The sequence below is a fragment of the Salvelinus namaycush genome, chromosome 38 (genome assembly GCF_016432855.1).
Source record: "Salvelinus namaycush isolate Seneca chromosome 38, SaNama_1.0, whole genome shotgun sequence".
NCBI lineage: Eukaryota > Metazoa > Chordata > Actinopteri > Salmoniformes > Salmonidae > Salvelinus > Salvelinus namaycush.
Window position 1 is genome coordinate 4,873,584 of NC_052344.1, and position 15,678 is coordinate 4,889,261.

General features: G+C 44.4%; 1 protein-coding gene across 1 annotated transcript in view; it reads right to left on the bottom strand.

Moving 5' to 3' along the window:
- Window positions 1-14,042: 14,042 nt before the first annotated feature.
- The window catches only part of LOC120032043 (transcription factor EC-like), a 62,224-nt gene continuing 60,588 nt past the window's right edge, over window positions 14,043-15,678 (bottom strand). The window contains exon 10 of the mRNA XM_038977969.1: window positions 14,043-15,269. Within this exon, the coding sequence (XP_038833897.1) occupies window positions 14,805-15,269 (465 nt within the window). The 3' untranslated portion in view covers window positions 14,043-14,804. The remainder of the gene's footprint in view (window positions 15,270-15,678) is intronic.

Here is a 15,678-nt window from a genome sequence, read left to right on the forward strand (position 1 = left end):
GTGTCAATGTTAGCATTCTGAACTCTCTCTCTCTCCTACCAATAAAGTTGGTTTGAGTCTTCCAGACCTTTAGACCCCACAGTCCAGCCCTTGTCTGTTATTGTAGACTGACTGAAACGACTTCAGTATCTCTATAGCTGACCAGTCCTAACCCGGGTGGTGCTATAGTAGATTATGCATGATGTGGTCCACTCTGTGTTGAGTGTTAATGTGTGTGGAGGCTGGAGGACCAGGCTCTGGTGATGGGGTTGTGTTGGGGCCCCGGGAGGGGTTAGTTGGGGTAGTGGGGGCACTGAGGGACCTCTGAAAATTAAGAATGATTATCACCAGGAGCGGTGCTGTGGAGCGGGGCAGGGGAACAAGTCTCAGCTAATGAACAGAGCCAGGGGACGAAAGGAAAGCCCAGTGGAGATGGATACAGAGAAATGCACACACACACAAACACACACACAGTCGGCTCTGATCAAATGCAGTAGTTCAGGAGGGGTAACTATCTTGACGGCTTTGGGTACAGCTAGCATGCTAATGCTAATTAGCAATGGCTCGCGAAACTACCTCCTTCGTACTGGACGGGGAGCCATAAAAATGGTATCCACAAGTTCATCTGACTCGAGGAAAATCCTGAACTATTAACTTCACCATAACTAGGAAGTCAAGTGTTCATTTATTTCATTTTGTGTATTTAGAAGAGAAATGGGTGTGACAGAGTAAATGTTGAAAAAGCACAGGCAGCCGGTGTGGTATTATTGCAGCATTCACTGCTCAATAATTTGATGAGTTTATAAGTGTCAGCATAATTAATATCACTGTCAAGTTACTTCAATGAGAAACATTTTTGTTGGCTTCGCCGGTGATGTAATTTACCTTTAGACTTTCCTGTTAGCGGGAGTTTTTCAACGCAGATGTGCCAATGAAAACAGCTCCGCCGCTACACCCCCCTCTCCATTTTCCTCCTCTGACTCTCACTCTCTCTCTCTTCCCCTTTCTCTCATTCTCTCTCTCTATCTGCCATTTTCTCAAATGTCCCTCTCTCTCTCTTTCTATCTCTCTCTCTCCTTTCTCTTAGTCCCACTACCCCTGGCACTGGAGATGTTTTCAAGCATAAAAGCTATCCATACACACCATAAGGGTTTGTAACCAATGTGAGTGGCTTTCACTTCTCTGCCATCAACACAAAAGCTTTTCCTTGCTTTGTAACAATTTACTATTCCCGGGAGAAGTGCGTGTTTACGAGTAGGCTTCAATCGTTCTGACACTCTGGAATTGCTTAGCAGAGCAAACATTTCATCAGTTTCATGCATTGTGTTGGACGGACTGAAAATAGAATCCCATACATGTTTGCAGGGAACATGTTCTTGGCGCACCCCAGGAATACTCCATAAAAACAATTCTGGATTTCACTTCACCTACTTACTCATATTGCACTGTTGAGTTGTACTTTTAGAATGATGAAGAATGAATACATGGCATAAATTCACTTTGAATAACCCCCATCGTAGCACTTCACATTGCATGGAGGTAACTCACCACACCTGTAAGAATTAGGTGGTATCTCCCATGGGGGGTTGAGGTATGTAGACGTCAGGCCAGCCCACTCCTCTCAGAGGACCAGTGCACGGGGGAGTCAGTCAGTGAGAGGGCATGCAGCCCTCCCACACAGAGCAGGTGTGCTTTTAAAACCTCCCTGGCCATATCATCTCTAGTGAATAATGATGCTGGGGCTGTTGTTTATTTGCTGGCTCTGAAACAGGATCAGGCTTATTTAGCAGGACCTCTCACTCGTCCTCCATCTCTCTCAGCCCTCCCTCTCTTTCTCTCCTCTTTATATCTCTCTCACTCTCTCTCTCCCTCCCTTTCTCTCTCTCTCGCTCTCTCTATCCCTCTCTCCCACACACAATCTCGCTCTCTCTCTCTCCCGCTCTCCGTTTCTCTCTCTCTCTCTGTTTTTCTCTCTGTTTCTCTGTTACTCTCCGTCCCTCCCTGCCGATACATAGCTAATGGTTGGCAGATGCAGTGGGGAGCCGTGTGTTTGTTTGCACAGGCCAATTCCTCAGACTAAACTGGTATCAGCCTCTGCCAGCTGGGTTGTATCAAAACAGTGCGACTGTGGCGGCTCCACCTGGCAAAACAAGATGGGAACCAACGTGACCGGAGTATAACATCTCTCTTTTAACAAACGACCAGTTTACTGAGCGAACGCATCTGAGCCCCCGCTGTTGTTTTAGCTGTAAATCCTATCGCGTCGCGCAGACGAAGAAGTGAGATATTAGATGTGTTGAGAAAAGGAGAGGAAGGGAAAAAAAGAAAAAAACATTGAGTGCTTTCTTTGTCTGTTGAAACGAGGTCAGACTGAAATATGTGATCCAACGGTACAAAAGCCCGACTCTATATTTAGTCTTTAAGGGTTGTGAAAAGATGGAAAAAATATTTCCTCTCCTGTCTGACTTATATGATACAGTACACACACTCAGTGATACTGATGATAACAACCTTAAGTTCCTCTCAAGTGTCTTGCCAGCAGATGCTCCTCTGTAGCGTTTATATTGGCATTTGGTTTACATTTAACCATGTAAGTCATGCTGTTAAAAATTTGTCTGGGAGTGTGTGTTTATAACTTCGTCATACGCAAGCCTAATCAAGTATCATGTTGGAGCCCAATAACTTTGACTGTCCTAGCTAAGTTTGTTAAGTTTGTTTAAAAGGAAAAGTAACTCACCTTAGTTACTCAGTAAACACCACTGGTACTATGTGGCCCTCGGGAAATGGGGATTGCAGTTAGTTGGTAACAGAATGAAGTGAAGAAACAATGGGGGATGTGTTCCTGATGCTTCACTACTCCACAGGTGTGTCCGGTTTAAGCTGAGGTAAAATAGGCCACCTCCCCCCGCGTACACCCCTTACAGTACCTCACCTAGCTCTCCCCCCTGGCAGCGGGATAGGGGAGGAAGAGGCAGGGAGGGAAGGATGAGAGGGAGGAAAAGGGAGAGGTGGAAATGGAGGCAAAGAGACAGAGGTAGAAGAGGAGGAAAATTGAGAAGAGGTAGGAGTGGAAGCCAGAAGTGGTGAAAGACAGAGTGGTGGTGGTAGAGGAGGAAAAGGGAGAGGGTAGCCGAGGAAGGAGTGGAAAGGAAGGGGGATCCATCCGCCCCATCTGCATCTGTCTCCACAGGTGGGTGGATCTGCAATGAGTGTAATGGATTCATTTTGGTGAGGAGTTGTTCCTCTCTGGGCAGTACTGCAGAGATTTCCTGATTTCCTGGTTTTAGAGACACGCCTTTCCATGACTGGAACGTTCCCCAGGTGTCGTCGGCAAAAAGGGATCTAGTCATGCTTTTCTCAGCCTCCAGTATTTATGCTGTAGTAGTTTATGTGTCGGGGGCTAGGGTCAGTTTGTTATATCTGGAGTACTTCTCCTGTCTTATCCGGTGTCCTGTGTGAATTTAAGTATGCTCTCTCTAATTCTCTCCTTCTCTCTTTCTTTCTCTCTCTCGGAGGACCTGAGCCCTAGGACCATGCGTCAGGACTACCGGGCATGATGACTCCTTGCTGTCCCCAGTCCACCTGGCCTTGCTGCTGTTCCAGTTTCAACTGTTCTGCCTGCGGCTATGGAACCCTGACCTGTCCACCGGACGTGCTACCTGTCCCAGACCTGCTGTTTTCAACTCTCTAGAGACCGCAGGAGCGGTAGAGATACTCTTAATGATCGGCTATGAAAAGCCAACTGACATTTACTCCTGAGGTGCTGACTTCCTACACCCTCGATAACTACTGTGATTATTATTATTTGACCATGCTGGTCATTTATGAACATTTGAACATCTTGGCCATGTTCTGTTATAATCTCCACCCGGCACAGCCAGAAGAGGACTGGCCACCCCTCATAGCCTGGTTCCTCTCTAGGTTTCTTCCTAGGTTTTGGCTTTTCTAGGGAGTTTTTCCTAGCCACCGTGCTTCTACACCTGCATTGCTTGCTGTTTGGGGTTTTAGGCTGGGTTTCTGTACAGCACTTCGAGATATTAGCTGATGTACGAAGGGCTATATAAAATAAATTTGATTTGATTTTATGGCCAGTTAGAGAGCAACTGTTTTCTCACACAATTCCAAAAATTTGACTCAACACGCGTCAAAAGAGTCAGTGAATACTGCACTGTAGCTACTGATGCTGCTGATTTGAATGTAATGACCGTGTCAGTGTGATTTTAATTGTCCGTCAGTCCGACTTGATGATCAAGCAAACCGACAGAGGGAGAAGATCATCTCAAGGGCATTTTTCATTTCTCCGGACTATTCAAATCCTCCGGTGGAGACCTCACACGTGATTGCCTCCCGTTAACGACATTCAAATCAGATGAATGTGATCATACGAAATCATATCTTTGAAATATTTTCAACACCAACAATTACTTGTAAAATACCGTTACGGAACAGAAATTATTTTTATTCCAGCACAGCATTTTATTTACGCGCTTGCCCTCAGTCCCCTGACTGCCGCTCACATGATGGACCATTCCTCACGCAAAACAGCATCAATCTTTAAAATGTGTGAGGATTGCATAGCTACTGTGGCTGACTGCATTATCTCGCTGCCTGCCAGCGTGTACTACTTCATAAATAAAGCCATTCCACACCACTGAATGTACTGAGGATAGGTAGCTAGGTACTCATTCTTCTGTCATGGGACGATTCAAGCCCCCTCTCTCTCTCACTCACTCAACCCTGATGGAATGACTTCTCGGGGTAGAACTAAGGGAGGTAGTGTAAATGTAATATATTGACAATATAAGCCAATCTAATACATTGACAATAAACAAACAATGAACGTATCTGATATTATACTTTCCTTCGTTGTCAATGTCAATTGATTGCTTTTAAAAGTGGTATGCTTTTATGACTCTTTTAACTGGAGATTCTGAGGGGATAAGTACGTAGGTGGCGGCCATTTTCTTTCCTCCCCTTCACTCTCCCCCAAATTCTCCCGTTGATTGGCAATATAAGGCTTGAATTTGTTTCAGCACTTCTAGTAACTTCAATACAGCTGTCTACGGAGCAATATACATACAGCACTTGCAAGCCTGGGTCTGTGAGTGATTTCCAGGCGGCTCAGTCAGGGTTTGTGCTGATGCTGGGGGAACAGAGTGAAGGCCTGACTGAAGTGTTGGGTCTGACAGAAACCTCCATCTGCTACATGCAGCTCCCAATGGGCCTCAGGGGCTAAAGCCCTCCAGAGCCCGTTGGTGTGTTTGTAATCAGCCCCCCCACCATCACCAGCCTCTCAGGCCCTTTCTCCGTTTCCACAAAAAAATGGAGGAGGATCTGAGCCAAGCAAAACGGGAGGGCCTTGTTTAAAACATATTTTTTTTTGAAGACGCCCTCACGGTGATGTGGCTGTGCGCTGATGTTCCAGCAGTCTCAGGTGGGGAAGTTTGAACAAACAGGCCTCTGTTGAGGGAGAGAGAAGGAACAGGGAGAGGGGCCGGGCGTTTTAAGCCCTGCTGTTATCGTACACCCGCTGCAGGGAGAGCACGAATTAGGACGGTGGCTCTGCTCCTCTTTCCCCGAGGCCCCAGCCCCAGAGAGGGAGAGAGAGGGGGATAGGATAGAGAGGGAGTGGGGGAAGAAGTAGGGAGAGGGAGACATGGGGGGAGGGAGGGAGAGAGAGAGAGGGATGGAGAGAGGAAGCAGGAGAGAAGGTGGAAAGCTTTCAAATGTTCTCTTTTTTCTTTCTACCTGCTTCCTACTTAAGGGGGAAGCAACAAACTGGCATACATGCACTCTGTGGCATGCTTGGGTGAAACAGTGAAAGATTGTGTGGAATAGTTTGTAAAATATGTATTTGTTTTCCACGTTGCGGCTTTGATTTGAATTCTAGCCTAAAGCATTTTTGTATCCACTCTGCTTGATCCTTGCTCCTTGGCAAACACACACACACACACACACACACACACACACACACACACACACACACACACACACACACACACACACACACACACACACACACACACACACACACACACACACACACTCACCAGCCAGCATCATAATAGAACAGCAGCCAGCCTCTGCCAAAGTGGATCATTATTTACTGAACAAGTTGCTTGCCTAACAAGAGAAGACTGATGTGTTGCAAAGCAGATGACACACATTAACGCACACACTCCTAGATATGACAGCTCCAACTGAACATGACAAATTCCATAATGCGAGAAAAGGTATTTTGATCCGGGTATTAGGATGCAAAACGGCAAGTAACAAAGGAGCATTTGCATGTTGTGTGTGTGTGCGTGTGTGTGTGTGTGTACACGCACCCCACCTCTCTCTCCTCTTCTCTCCCCACTCCTTAATTACATTTTATTTGTTGCAGAAGGTTCCTTCTGTACTGTAAACTGTTGTTGGCCTGGCAGGCCTTCTCCTCAGTTCATAATATATTCACTCATCTGTGTTAGCTAATCCTAACATGGCATTAGCTACGTAGCTGCTCCGTACGATGTGTTTGAGCTGGGGGTGACAGCTGCTGTGGTATTATTTACAGAACGCGACGCATGTTATCCATAGCACAACAGAGAAGCTCATTTAAATTGGCTTGCTCATTCATTTGGACGGCATTAGCCTGCTCTACCGTCAGGCGGTATAAATAGGCTTTTGGATAGATGCGCGTTTCACTCCTCACCCTTCTCTCTCTAGTTCAGTTAATCAACTCAACAGCGTTGAGCGGGTCTGCCTCTGGAACTTCAGTTTCCTTACTGTTCAGTAGTGTACGCCTTGGTGGAAGGATGAGGAGAGTTGTATCTAGATCGGGTCGTGGCTATTTGATAAAGGCCTACATCTGATAAACCATTTTCATAGTTATTTGTTTTTGTAATTTATTTCATTTCCGATTTTTTTTAACTTCAGAATAGTATGTTCTGTTGTTCACGTGTACCGATAGTTGATTTCACTAGTAGCCATTTCTTTATCCAGGCTGCGTTTAGTGATTATGAGTTGAGGCAGAGTGCACTTTCCCACAAGGTTTCTATAGCACTAGGTGAGCCTGAAGTGCAGCGTCTACAGTTAAAATGCACTGTATTACACAACGTTGTATGTGTCATTTAAAATGTTTCAATTACATTTTGTCCTTTGCACAAACTTCAGTCTTATCAGTAATATTATTATGTATTTATCATGTTGTAAATTGTGCTATTTTATCACAGCATACATTAACTTTGATTAACTCAATATACAAAATGTTTAATTCAGAGTCTATTTTAGACTGTTATTGTGAACCGTGTTATTGTTTTAATACATTTTGTTGAAAAGAAGCCAGCAGTAGCTGGATCTCTACTGTGTGTTTATGTGTAGAGAGGAGCGAACTCTTCAGAACTGTGTCGTTAGATTAGCAACACACCCACTCCTTAGGCTACGATCTCTTAATTAACACTCCGTGTTAATCACCTTGAACCCAGCCAATGTAATGACATTCCATCTTACAGATCTCTACACACACTACACCTCACACAATATTTCCTCCTTTCATTTCATCTCTGTGTGTGTGTGTGTGTGTGTGTGTGTGTGTGTGTGTGTGTGTGTGTGTGTGTGTGTGTGTGTGTGTGTGTGTGTGTGTGTGTGTGTGTGTGTGTGTGTGTGTGTGTGTGTGTGGAAAGATACTGTAGTATTTCAATGAGGGCTTTTGTGTAATGAATGTGTGTAAAAAGGGAATTGTATTGAACAAAACTGTCAATCACTTTGTGGCGTCACATCGACTATACAAACACTTAGTGTGATATGACACCAAGTACGCTAGGAAATTAAACACCCCGCCTCCTTTTACACTCAGCCATCTGCGGATATGCATAGATTTTTAAAAACTATTTTCCCCAAGACTTAATATAACTTAATGGCACATTAATATGTGTTAGGATACATGCAGCACACAGTAGGCTATCTAATCCATTAACCGAGTTCCTACTTTATATACACTGATATAGGCTGTTTTAAGTACATGTTGGCTAAATATCTTCTGCCTGCCTGGCGACGCGTTAGCTGAAATAATGATTTCGATATAAGTTAAGCTGATTTGCCTAAGCTACCGAGTAATTAACTGAACTTAATCATTTCATTTTGATTCATTTCCATCACCTGAATTATGTTTTGTCCTCCCTTTTGTGATGGTTGCATCTTCTTAAGCTTTAGCCTCAGCCATGTCAGGCATTTAGAGATACCTTTTAAATCTGTAGCCACACTGACCTCTAGTGGTGTCTGGTCCCAATCAGGTCCTCTCTGCGTCTCTGTCCCTCCCTGGCAGAGATGACATTTAACTGGGCTCAGTGGTGGCCAGACAGACACTCACGCTGTGTCCCAAATGGCAACCTATTCCCCTATATAGTGCACTGTTTTTGACCATAGCCCAACACGGTGCCATTTGGCACACAGCCTCAGTCCCATCTCAGGTAATGAATCCGCTTTGAACGGACGGTCTCGTCGGAGGCTTTACCCTCCTAACGCCCAGAGCTGGGATTGCCCACGACGGGCCGTGGAGAGATTAAGAGTCAATGTAATGAGAGCAAAAGAGGTTCTTTTAGCTCCTTTGTCTCTCGTCCTATCCTCTCACTCTGTACGGAGACTGACTTAACTTCTCACAAACTCCACACGGGCCAATCGCATTGACTTCTTTCTTCATCATTCCTCTCCTCCCTCGGCCGGCTTCCTCTCTTTCGTTTTTTTCCCCCTTTCCCTACACCTCCGTTATCCCTTGCGTCCATCCATCCATCCATACCCACTCATCCATACGATCCCATCTCCTAAGATCTTTAGAATATGGAAAAATGCACACACTACTACTCTGCAGACATGGTAATAGGTATAATAGTGTCAGGTCTTGCATTTAATAAACAATTACCCATCAATTATGAATGAAGGCCCAGCGATGGCCTGGATTCCTGGGCGAGGGAGGAGAGGAGAGGGAGATAAAGAGGTGGATGAATAATGTAGACGAGTAGAAAGATGCCCATTGGAGAGAAGAGGCGCCCACCAAACGCCTCGGCCCACACAGCTAGATCCAATTATCTCAGTGTGGTAATGATCATCATATCAACCCCAAACTTGGCTGACATTTACCCACACGTCACGCCCTGCACCTCGCCTCACCTCGTCTCTCTCTTGACTAACACACACTCACTTACGCCGGAGACACGCAGGAGAATAGACAGACACACTACAGCACATTGTCCAATTGCACTCTCCACTATTAGATTCAACTTTTTTTTTTCTCTTTTTTTTTACAGAATATTTTTGGCTCGGTTGGTTTCCCCCTCAGGTGTTTGGGGGGTTCGGGGCGGTTCTGGTTCTGGTGTTGGCAGTTATAGCAGCGAACATCATAGCCCTAGACCTGCCGCTCCCGTTTTGAATTACAAATCAATCAGGGCCTTCCATGGCCACGGCCCCGCCGCCCCCCCCCCCCCCCCACTGTTCCCGCCAACCCCACTGCCCCACCAAGGTCACCCAGATTACAGAAGGTTACCAGAGAGAGAACGAGGAAGAGTGGGAGCGGGGGCCAACGATGGGAGGATTAGCATAGCAGTTCCCAATAGTGGAGGAATTAAACGGGGAAAGTTAGACGCTAGCCCAACAAAACGGACCTGCTTTTCTGCTCCGTTAGAATACGTTAGCCGGAGATATTATGGATGGAGAGGGGGAGAGAGTCGGAGAAGGGATATTTTGGCCCCCTCGGATCAGAGGCTGGGCCGGAGGTGCTCAAGGCAACCCGTTAGTGTGGAGAATGAGGCCGAATCAGGGAGCCACAATTGAACCCCAATTGAGCCCCAGTGGATGGCTCCTCTATGGGCCAAGGCTGGATAACACGGACATCTTGGATCCCTGGTGGGTCCCCAATGGCTCCCTCAGGCCCCGGGGCTCTCCTTGTAATGGGATCAGAGGCAGCCAGGACCCAGCCTGGACACAGTGCAGCTAGACACACTATTAGCCGAGTCTGTGGCATAAAGGAGGCTACCGGCTGCAACTACTTCATCAGTACCTTCCTTCTTATACTGTAGTTCTTGGTATGTTCATAGACTTGCATATAGACATCTGGCCATGTAATTGAATGTATGTCCATATGCATGACCATATGCCTAGGCTATTCATGTGAACACCCATATAAAATAGTGAGTTCAGTAATTGTTCCCTTTTTCATTTCATTTGAACACTGAAAGAGAGATATGCAGAGGGATCACATTAACATTTCAGAGAAACCTTGATACGGTTTGTCCTGGCTTCCTGCACGGAGATATTAACTGACTATATGAACGCTACAGTGTTCTGTTCTCTCTGTCGCTGGTTGGATTGACATTTTCCTAATGATGTGCTTTCTGTCTCTCTTCTATGTCCCCCCACTCACCTCTCAGCCCGCCCACTGATTTAAAACACATACAACTGTAACCGCCTGCCTTTATTGTCAGATTAAAACAAAAACGCAGTTCGAGACACCTTTGGTTCCCCCCCTCCGCGCCTCCATCTGTTGAACATCTGGAATTGTGTGGCTCAAATAATTGGGAGTCAATTTGTTTGAAGTTATGTTTTGGCATCTGTTTCGATTCATAAAAACCTCTGGAAATCACATTCATTTAATAGCGTTTCGAAGCCCAGCTGGTTATTTTTCATCCCTTTGTGTTCCGTCGTTAATGCGATGGTTTGCTGGCGTGTGACGTGGGAGTTTGTGAGAGACTGGTCATGGTGTGGTCTCGCCTCGTAAAGGCTCAATGGACTGGAGGCCCAGCCCCAAAGGATCATGGGATGTATTGTGGTGCATGGCGGAGGGGCGCTACAGTATCTGCAAATATCCAATGACACTCTGGTTCTGTTCAAAAGTAGTGCATTATATTATAGGGAATACTGTGTCACTTGGCCATGGTCAAAAGTAGTGCATTATATTATAGGGAATACGGTGTCACTTGGCCATGGTCAAAAGTAGTGCATTATATTATAGGCAATACGGTGTCACTTGGCCATGGTCAAAAGTAATGCATTATATTATAAGGAATACGGTGTCACTTGGCCATGGTCAAAAGTAGTGCATTATATTATAAGGAATACGGTGTCACTTGGCCATGGTCAAAAGTAGTGCATTATATTATAAGGAATACGGTGTCACTTGGCCATGGTCAAAAGTAGTGCATTATATTATAAGGAATACGGTGTCACTTGGCCATGGTCAAAAGTAGTGCATTATATTATAGGGAATACGGTGTCACTTGGCCATGGTCAAAAGTAGTGCATTATATTATAGGGAATACGGTGTCACTTGGCCATGGTCAAAAGTAGTGCATTATATTATAGGCAATACGGTGTCACTTGGCCATGGTCAAAAGTAATGCATTATATTATAAGGAATACGGTGTCACTTGGCCATGGTCAAAAGTAGTGCATTATATTATAAGGAATACGGTGTCACTTGGCCATGGTCAAAAGTAATGCATTATATTATAAGGAATACGGTGTCACTTGGCCATGGTCAAAAGTAGTGCATTATATTATAAGGAATACGGTGTCACTTGGCCATGGTCAAAAGTAGTGCATTATATTATAAGGAATACGGTGTCACTTGGCCATGGTCAAAAGTACTGTACTAGATTATCAGTGGAGTGCAAGTTGCCATATGTATCCAGTACCCAGGATCTCTGGATCAGAATCAGCATGTTGTTTACCACACAGCAACTCTGAGTCCAGGCATGAAAATACATATCACACTGCTGTCACTTTGTTACTCACAGTCAAGTTCATTGAACTTGTGCACAAGCCTTGTCACAGTCCAGATGCTGATGACCGTTTGTAAAAATGTATTTTTTTCCCCTCAAGCTCGGGTTGGTGTGGCAGGTGTGTTCCAGAGTTGCCATTGGCAGCTTCAGCAGGGGGAAGCGTTGTAGCACGCTACACTGGCAGCGGTGGCATTCTGTACAGGTGACAGCTCTGCAGCATCCGTGTCAACCTTAGTGGGAAAAGGGGTGAGAAATTGTTAGCCGCGCTAGTACCTCGGAGGTTCATTACATCAATTGGGTTCATAAGACTGGTCTTTATTGGAGTCCATATACTGTACATCTAGAAGAAACTCAAATGTACTTGTAATTTTACTGGCATAATGTTAAAATTATATGTTCATAATAAATAAAAAAATATACTAGAAAGGAAGGAGTCAATTAACATTAACATGAAAGCCTTTTGGGGTTTGTTCGTTTGCCTCGCTGGTTAAATCAACCACAATAACTCTCTGGGTTTGTATTGGGATTGGTAAAACGAGAGCTATGGGGTTTTGACCAGAGTACACAGCATACTGCTGCCACCTACTGGTGAACTATGGCATTGAACTACTCCTGCTTCAGGAAATGGTGAGGTAACGCTCTGCTACGCACAGAAGTTATACAATAAAGCAATGGAAAGATTGTTTTACAAACCACACAGTTTTGGCAGTTATTCTAGTAGAGGAATAATTATAATCTCTGTCGTATGCAGAAGATTAGACAGGGGGCATGGCAGCACCATATCAAGGAAGGTTTTAAATATTATAAACCAATCTGTTTTACATCTTTACATAAAATTTGTTTTACATCTTTACGTTCATCTTTAGTTATTGAATGTATCGGTTAATGTTTTCTATATTAAACTGTTATCGGATACATTATTAAGAGTATGACTGTTTTGTCAATACATATGTTGTATCCTTGTCTTGCCCCTGAGTTTCCAAAGCTGCGGTTTAATGAACTGTGATATTCCCGAATAAAACTTCCTAGTTCTGATGTCACCGTTGCCTTAGGCCAAATCACTGTTTGAAGCCCTTGAGTCGAAACCATGAACTTTGTTCAATATTATCTTTGATGACGCAAGGATTCTGGACAGGGTTGAAATGCATTCAATTTATGTGATGTGTTGATTATTTTAGTCACATAATGATAAGCTTGTGTATACAAATAATGTATTTTATATTTTTTTGCAATAGGAGAGTATCTGGAGATAATCATATTGACATCAAAATGTAAATTGTGCCTTTGGAAAATGAATTTTAGTCAATCAAAATTCTCCGAGACCCTCCATGTTTTCTCGTTAATGAAAATCCATATTTACCTTCCATAATTGCATTGGCCAATTACCTGTAAACATCACTCATCGCTTTGTAGTTGGGCTGTCTATTGAATAATGATTGGGGATTCAATTTAATTTTGTAGCTATAGAGGAGATGCAGGCAGTTATCTTTCAATTTCATTATGGGAGAAACATACAAGCTAATAACATTCTAAAACATTAATTTAGAAGAGCTTTGATGAGGAACACAGGGTATCCACTGAAACGCATTGAATGTTGCTTTTTTTCCCAATCTGGACTGTTTGTTGTATTATTAATGCATAAATGTAATATGGTTAGAAAATATCCACTAATGAAATATTTATTCAAAAGATTTCAGCGTTATATGTATCCAAAACAAGTCTGACTAAACTTTTATGAGTAAAGTTTAGATTTTATTTTAAGCAACTATTTTGATTCTCAATGATTAATTGGACAGTATATTCTTTAAAACCAGTCATCTAGCTTCTTCAGAGAACTTTTAACGGACAAGTTTTTTAAAGCCTACTCTATACTCTCCTTTAATTCGGCCTTTTCCCAGTCCTTAAGAGCCCTTAATTGGATCAGCACCATCACTCCTCATTTTCCCATTCTCTCTGTCTTCTCTCTGTCACTCATTTACTGTCTGTCACCCTGGGTGAAACCCTCATTTTACTCACACCCACCTCTGTTCAGACACAGCTCCCCTGTATGGACCTTCATTCATCAGTTTAGCCTCATAGGTCTTGCCTCTGACTATGTGATAATCAACCTCTCTGTCACTCTTCCTGGTTCATAACTGAAATGCTCCTGTTGGATAGGAAAGAATGAAAGTTAACAGGTCTCCATACTTTTTTGATAATAGAGTAGGGCGTAATATTACAAATTAGACATGAGAGCTTTTGTGTTGGGTATGTGGTGCGCATGTGTGATTATAATGACAAAACGCCAAGTCTGATTTATTAAAAAAAGGGGTTTATTATATTTTCCCCACCCCCACCAATAGAAAAGAGAGCATGTTAGATAATGTAATGTTTTTTAGGAATACATGGATTAAAACACATATAAATACATAAAACATTTTATAAAAATAAATGTAAAGATGAACGAAGGACGTGTTAGGCTTTTTCGGCTAGTATCACTGTTCCATTTTAATTTCTGTTTGGAAGAGGAACCACCAGTAACTAGCTCTAGATAGGGCCCATCAGTGAACCTCAATGGTTTAAAGTCCTTTTATACAATAACAGTAATACTATACCTCTGAAAAGGAAGCAATCCTCTTTTGGCATGTCGCAAAGACACATGATAGGTACAGTGAAGTAGTCTTTATAGTTTACAGTGGTGTTCAACAACCCCAGTGTTCAATGCACTGTGGAGCAGTATTATATGATCAGTATGTACCGATTGTCTTTCTCCCTTTTTCTCATGAGTCTGGTTCTGTCTGCGAGGCAGAGGTGCTGTATGTACTCTCGACCAAAGTTTTTAAAAAGTGGGAGTGCCAGTGGTAACTAACCCTGGTCCTGGAGAGCCACATGGTGTGCAGGCTTCTGCTCCAGCCCAGCACTAACACACCTGCGCCCACGAACCAAGTTCTCAATGATTCGAGCTGGTCAGTGGAATCGAATATGTTGGTGCTGGGCTGGAACAAATCCCTGCACCACTTTGTGAGGGTGACCAACTGCTGTTTGTCCTTTGACCTTTGACACGGGGTCACCGTGGGGTCGCGGAGGGGTCAGGGATCATAGGTCATCGTCGCCATCGTCCGAGCTGAAGCTGCTCCTGTGACTGGAGTCCTTGGAGGCGTCGGGCGAGCCGGCGGAGAGAAGCGGGTCGGTGCCGAAAGGCGAGAGCGGGTTGTCCATGAGGATCTCGTCCAGCCGTTGCTCCTCTTTGAGCGTGGAGCTGAAGAAGTCTGTGAAGTGAGACAGCGGGTCGGAGAAAGTGGTGGAGCCATCAACCACCCCCTGACCCTGGTCTGTAACCCCGGTGACCATGGCTGGCATGGAGGTCCTCTGGAGGTACTCCCCGTTCAGCTCTTCCTGGTACAGGGGTGGTTGGAGACCCTGCTGTGACTGGGGAGCCAAGGGCTGCTGCTGCTGCTGCTGTTGCTGTTTTTGTTTGAGGAGGTGGGAGGAGAGCTCTACAGTACCCAGGGAAGTGGCCATGTTGGGGAGGCCGTGAGCACGGGCCTGGATCTCCAGCTCCTGAAACGCACAGAAAAGGACCAAGGATCAGGACAGTGTTATTCTCAAATACATATGAATGGGAACAGTGTTGAAGAAGAAGACTTTTAATGAAGGAGATGACTTTTCTCAGAATGAGCTCGGTACGAGTTGGCAACCCTTACACACACACACAAACACACACACACACACACACACACACACACACACACACACACACACACACAAACACAAACACATGGGTGCATACACATTACACACATACACCCCCCCTCCTCCCCGACACACACGCACACATCCCTCATATTCTGGTAGATTATTATGGATTGACTTTAGAACTTCTTCGGGATCGGGGACGGTTGAGCTAACGTAGACTAATGCGATTAGAATGAGGTTGTAAGTAACAAGAACATTTCCCAGGACATAGACA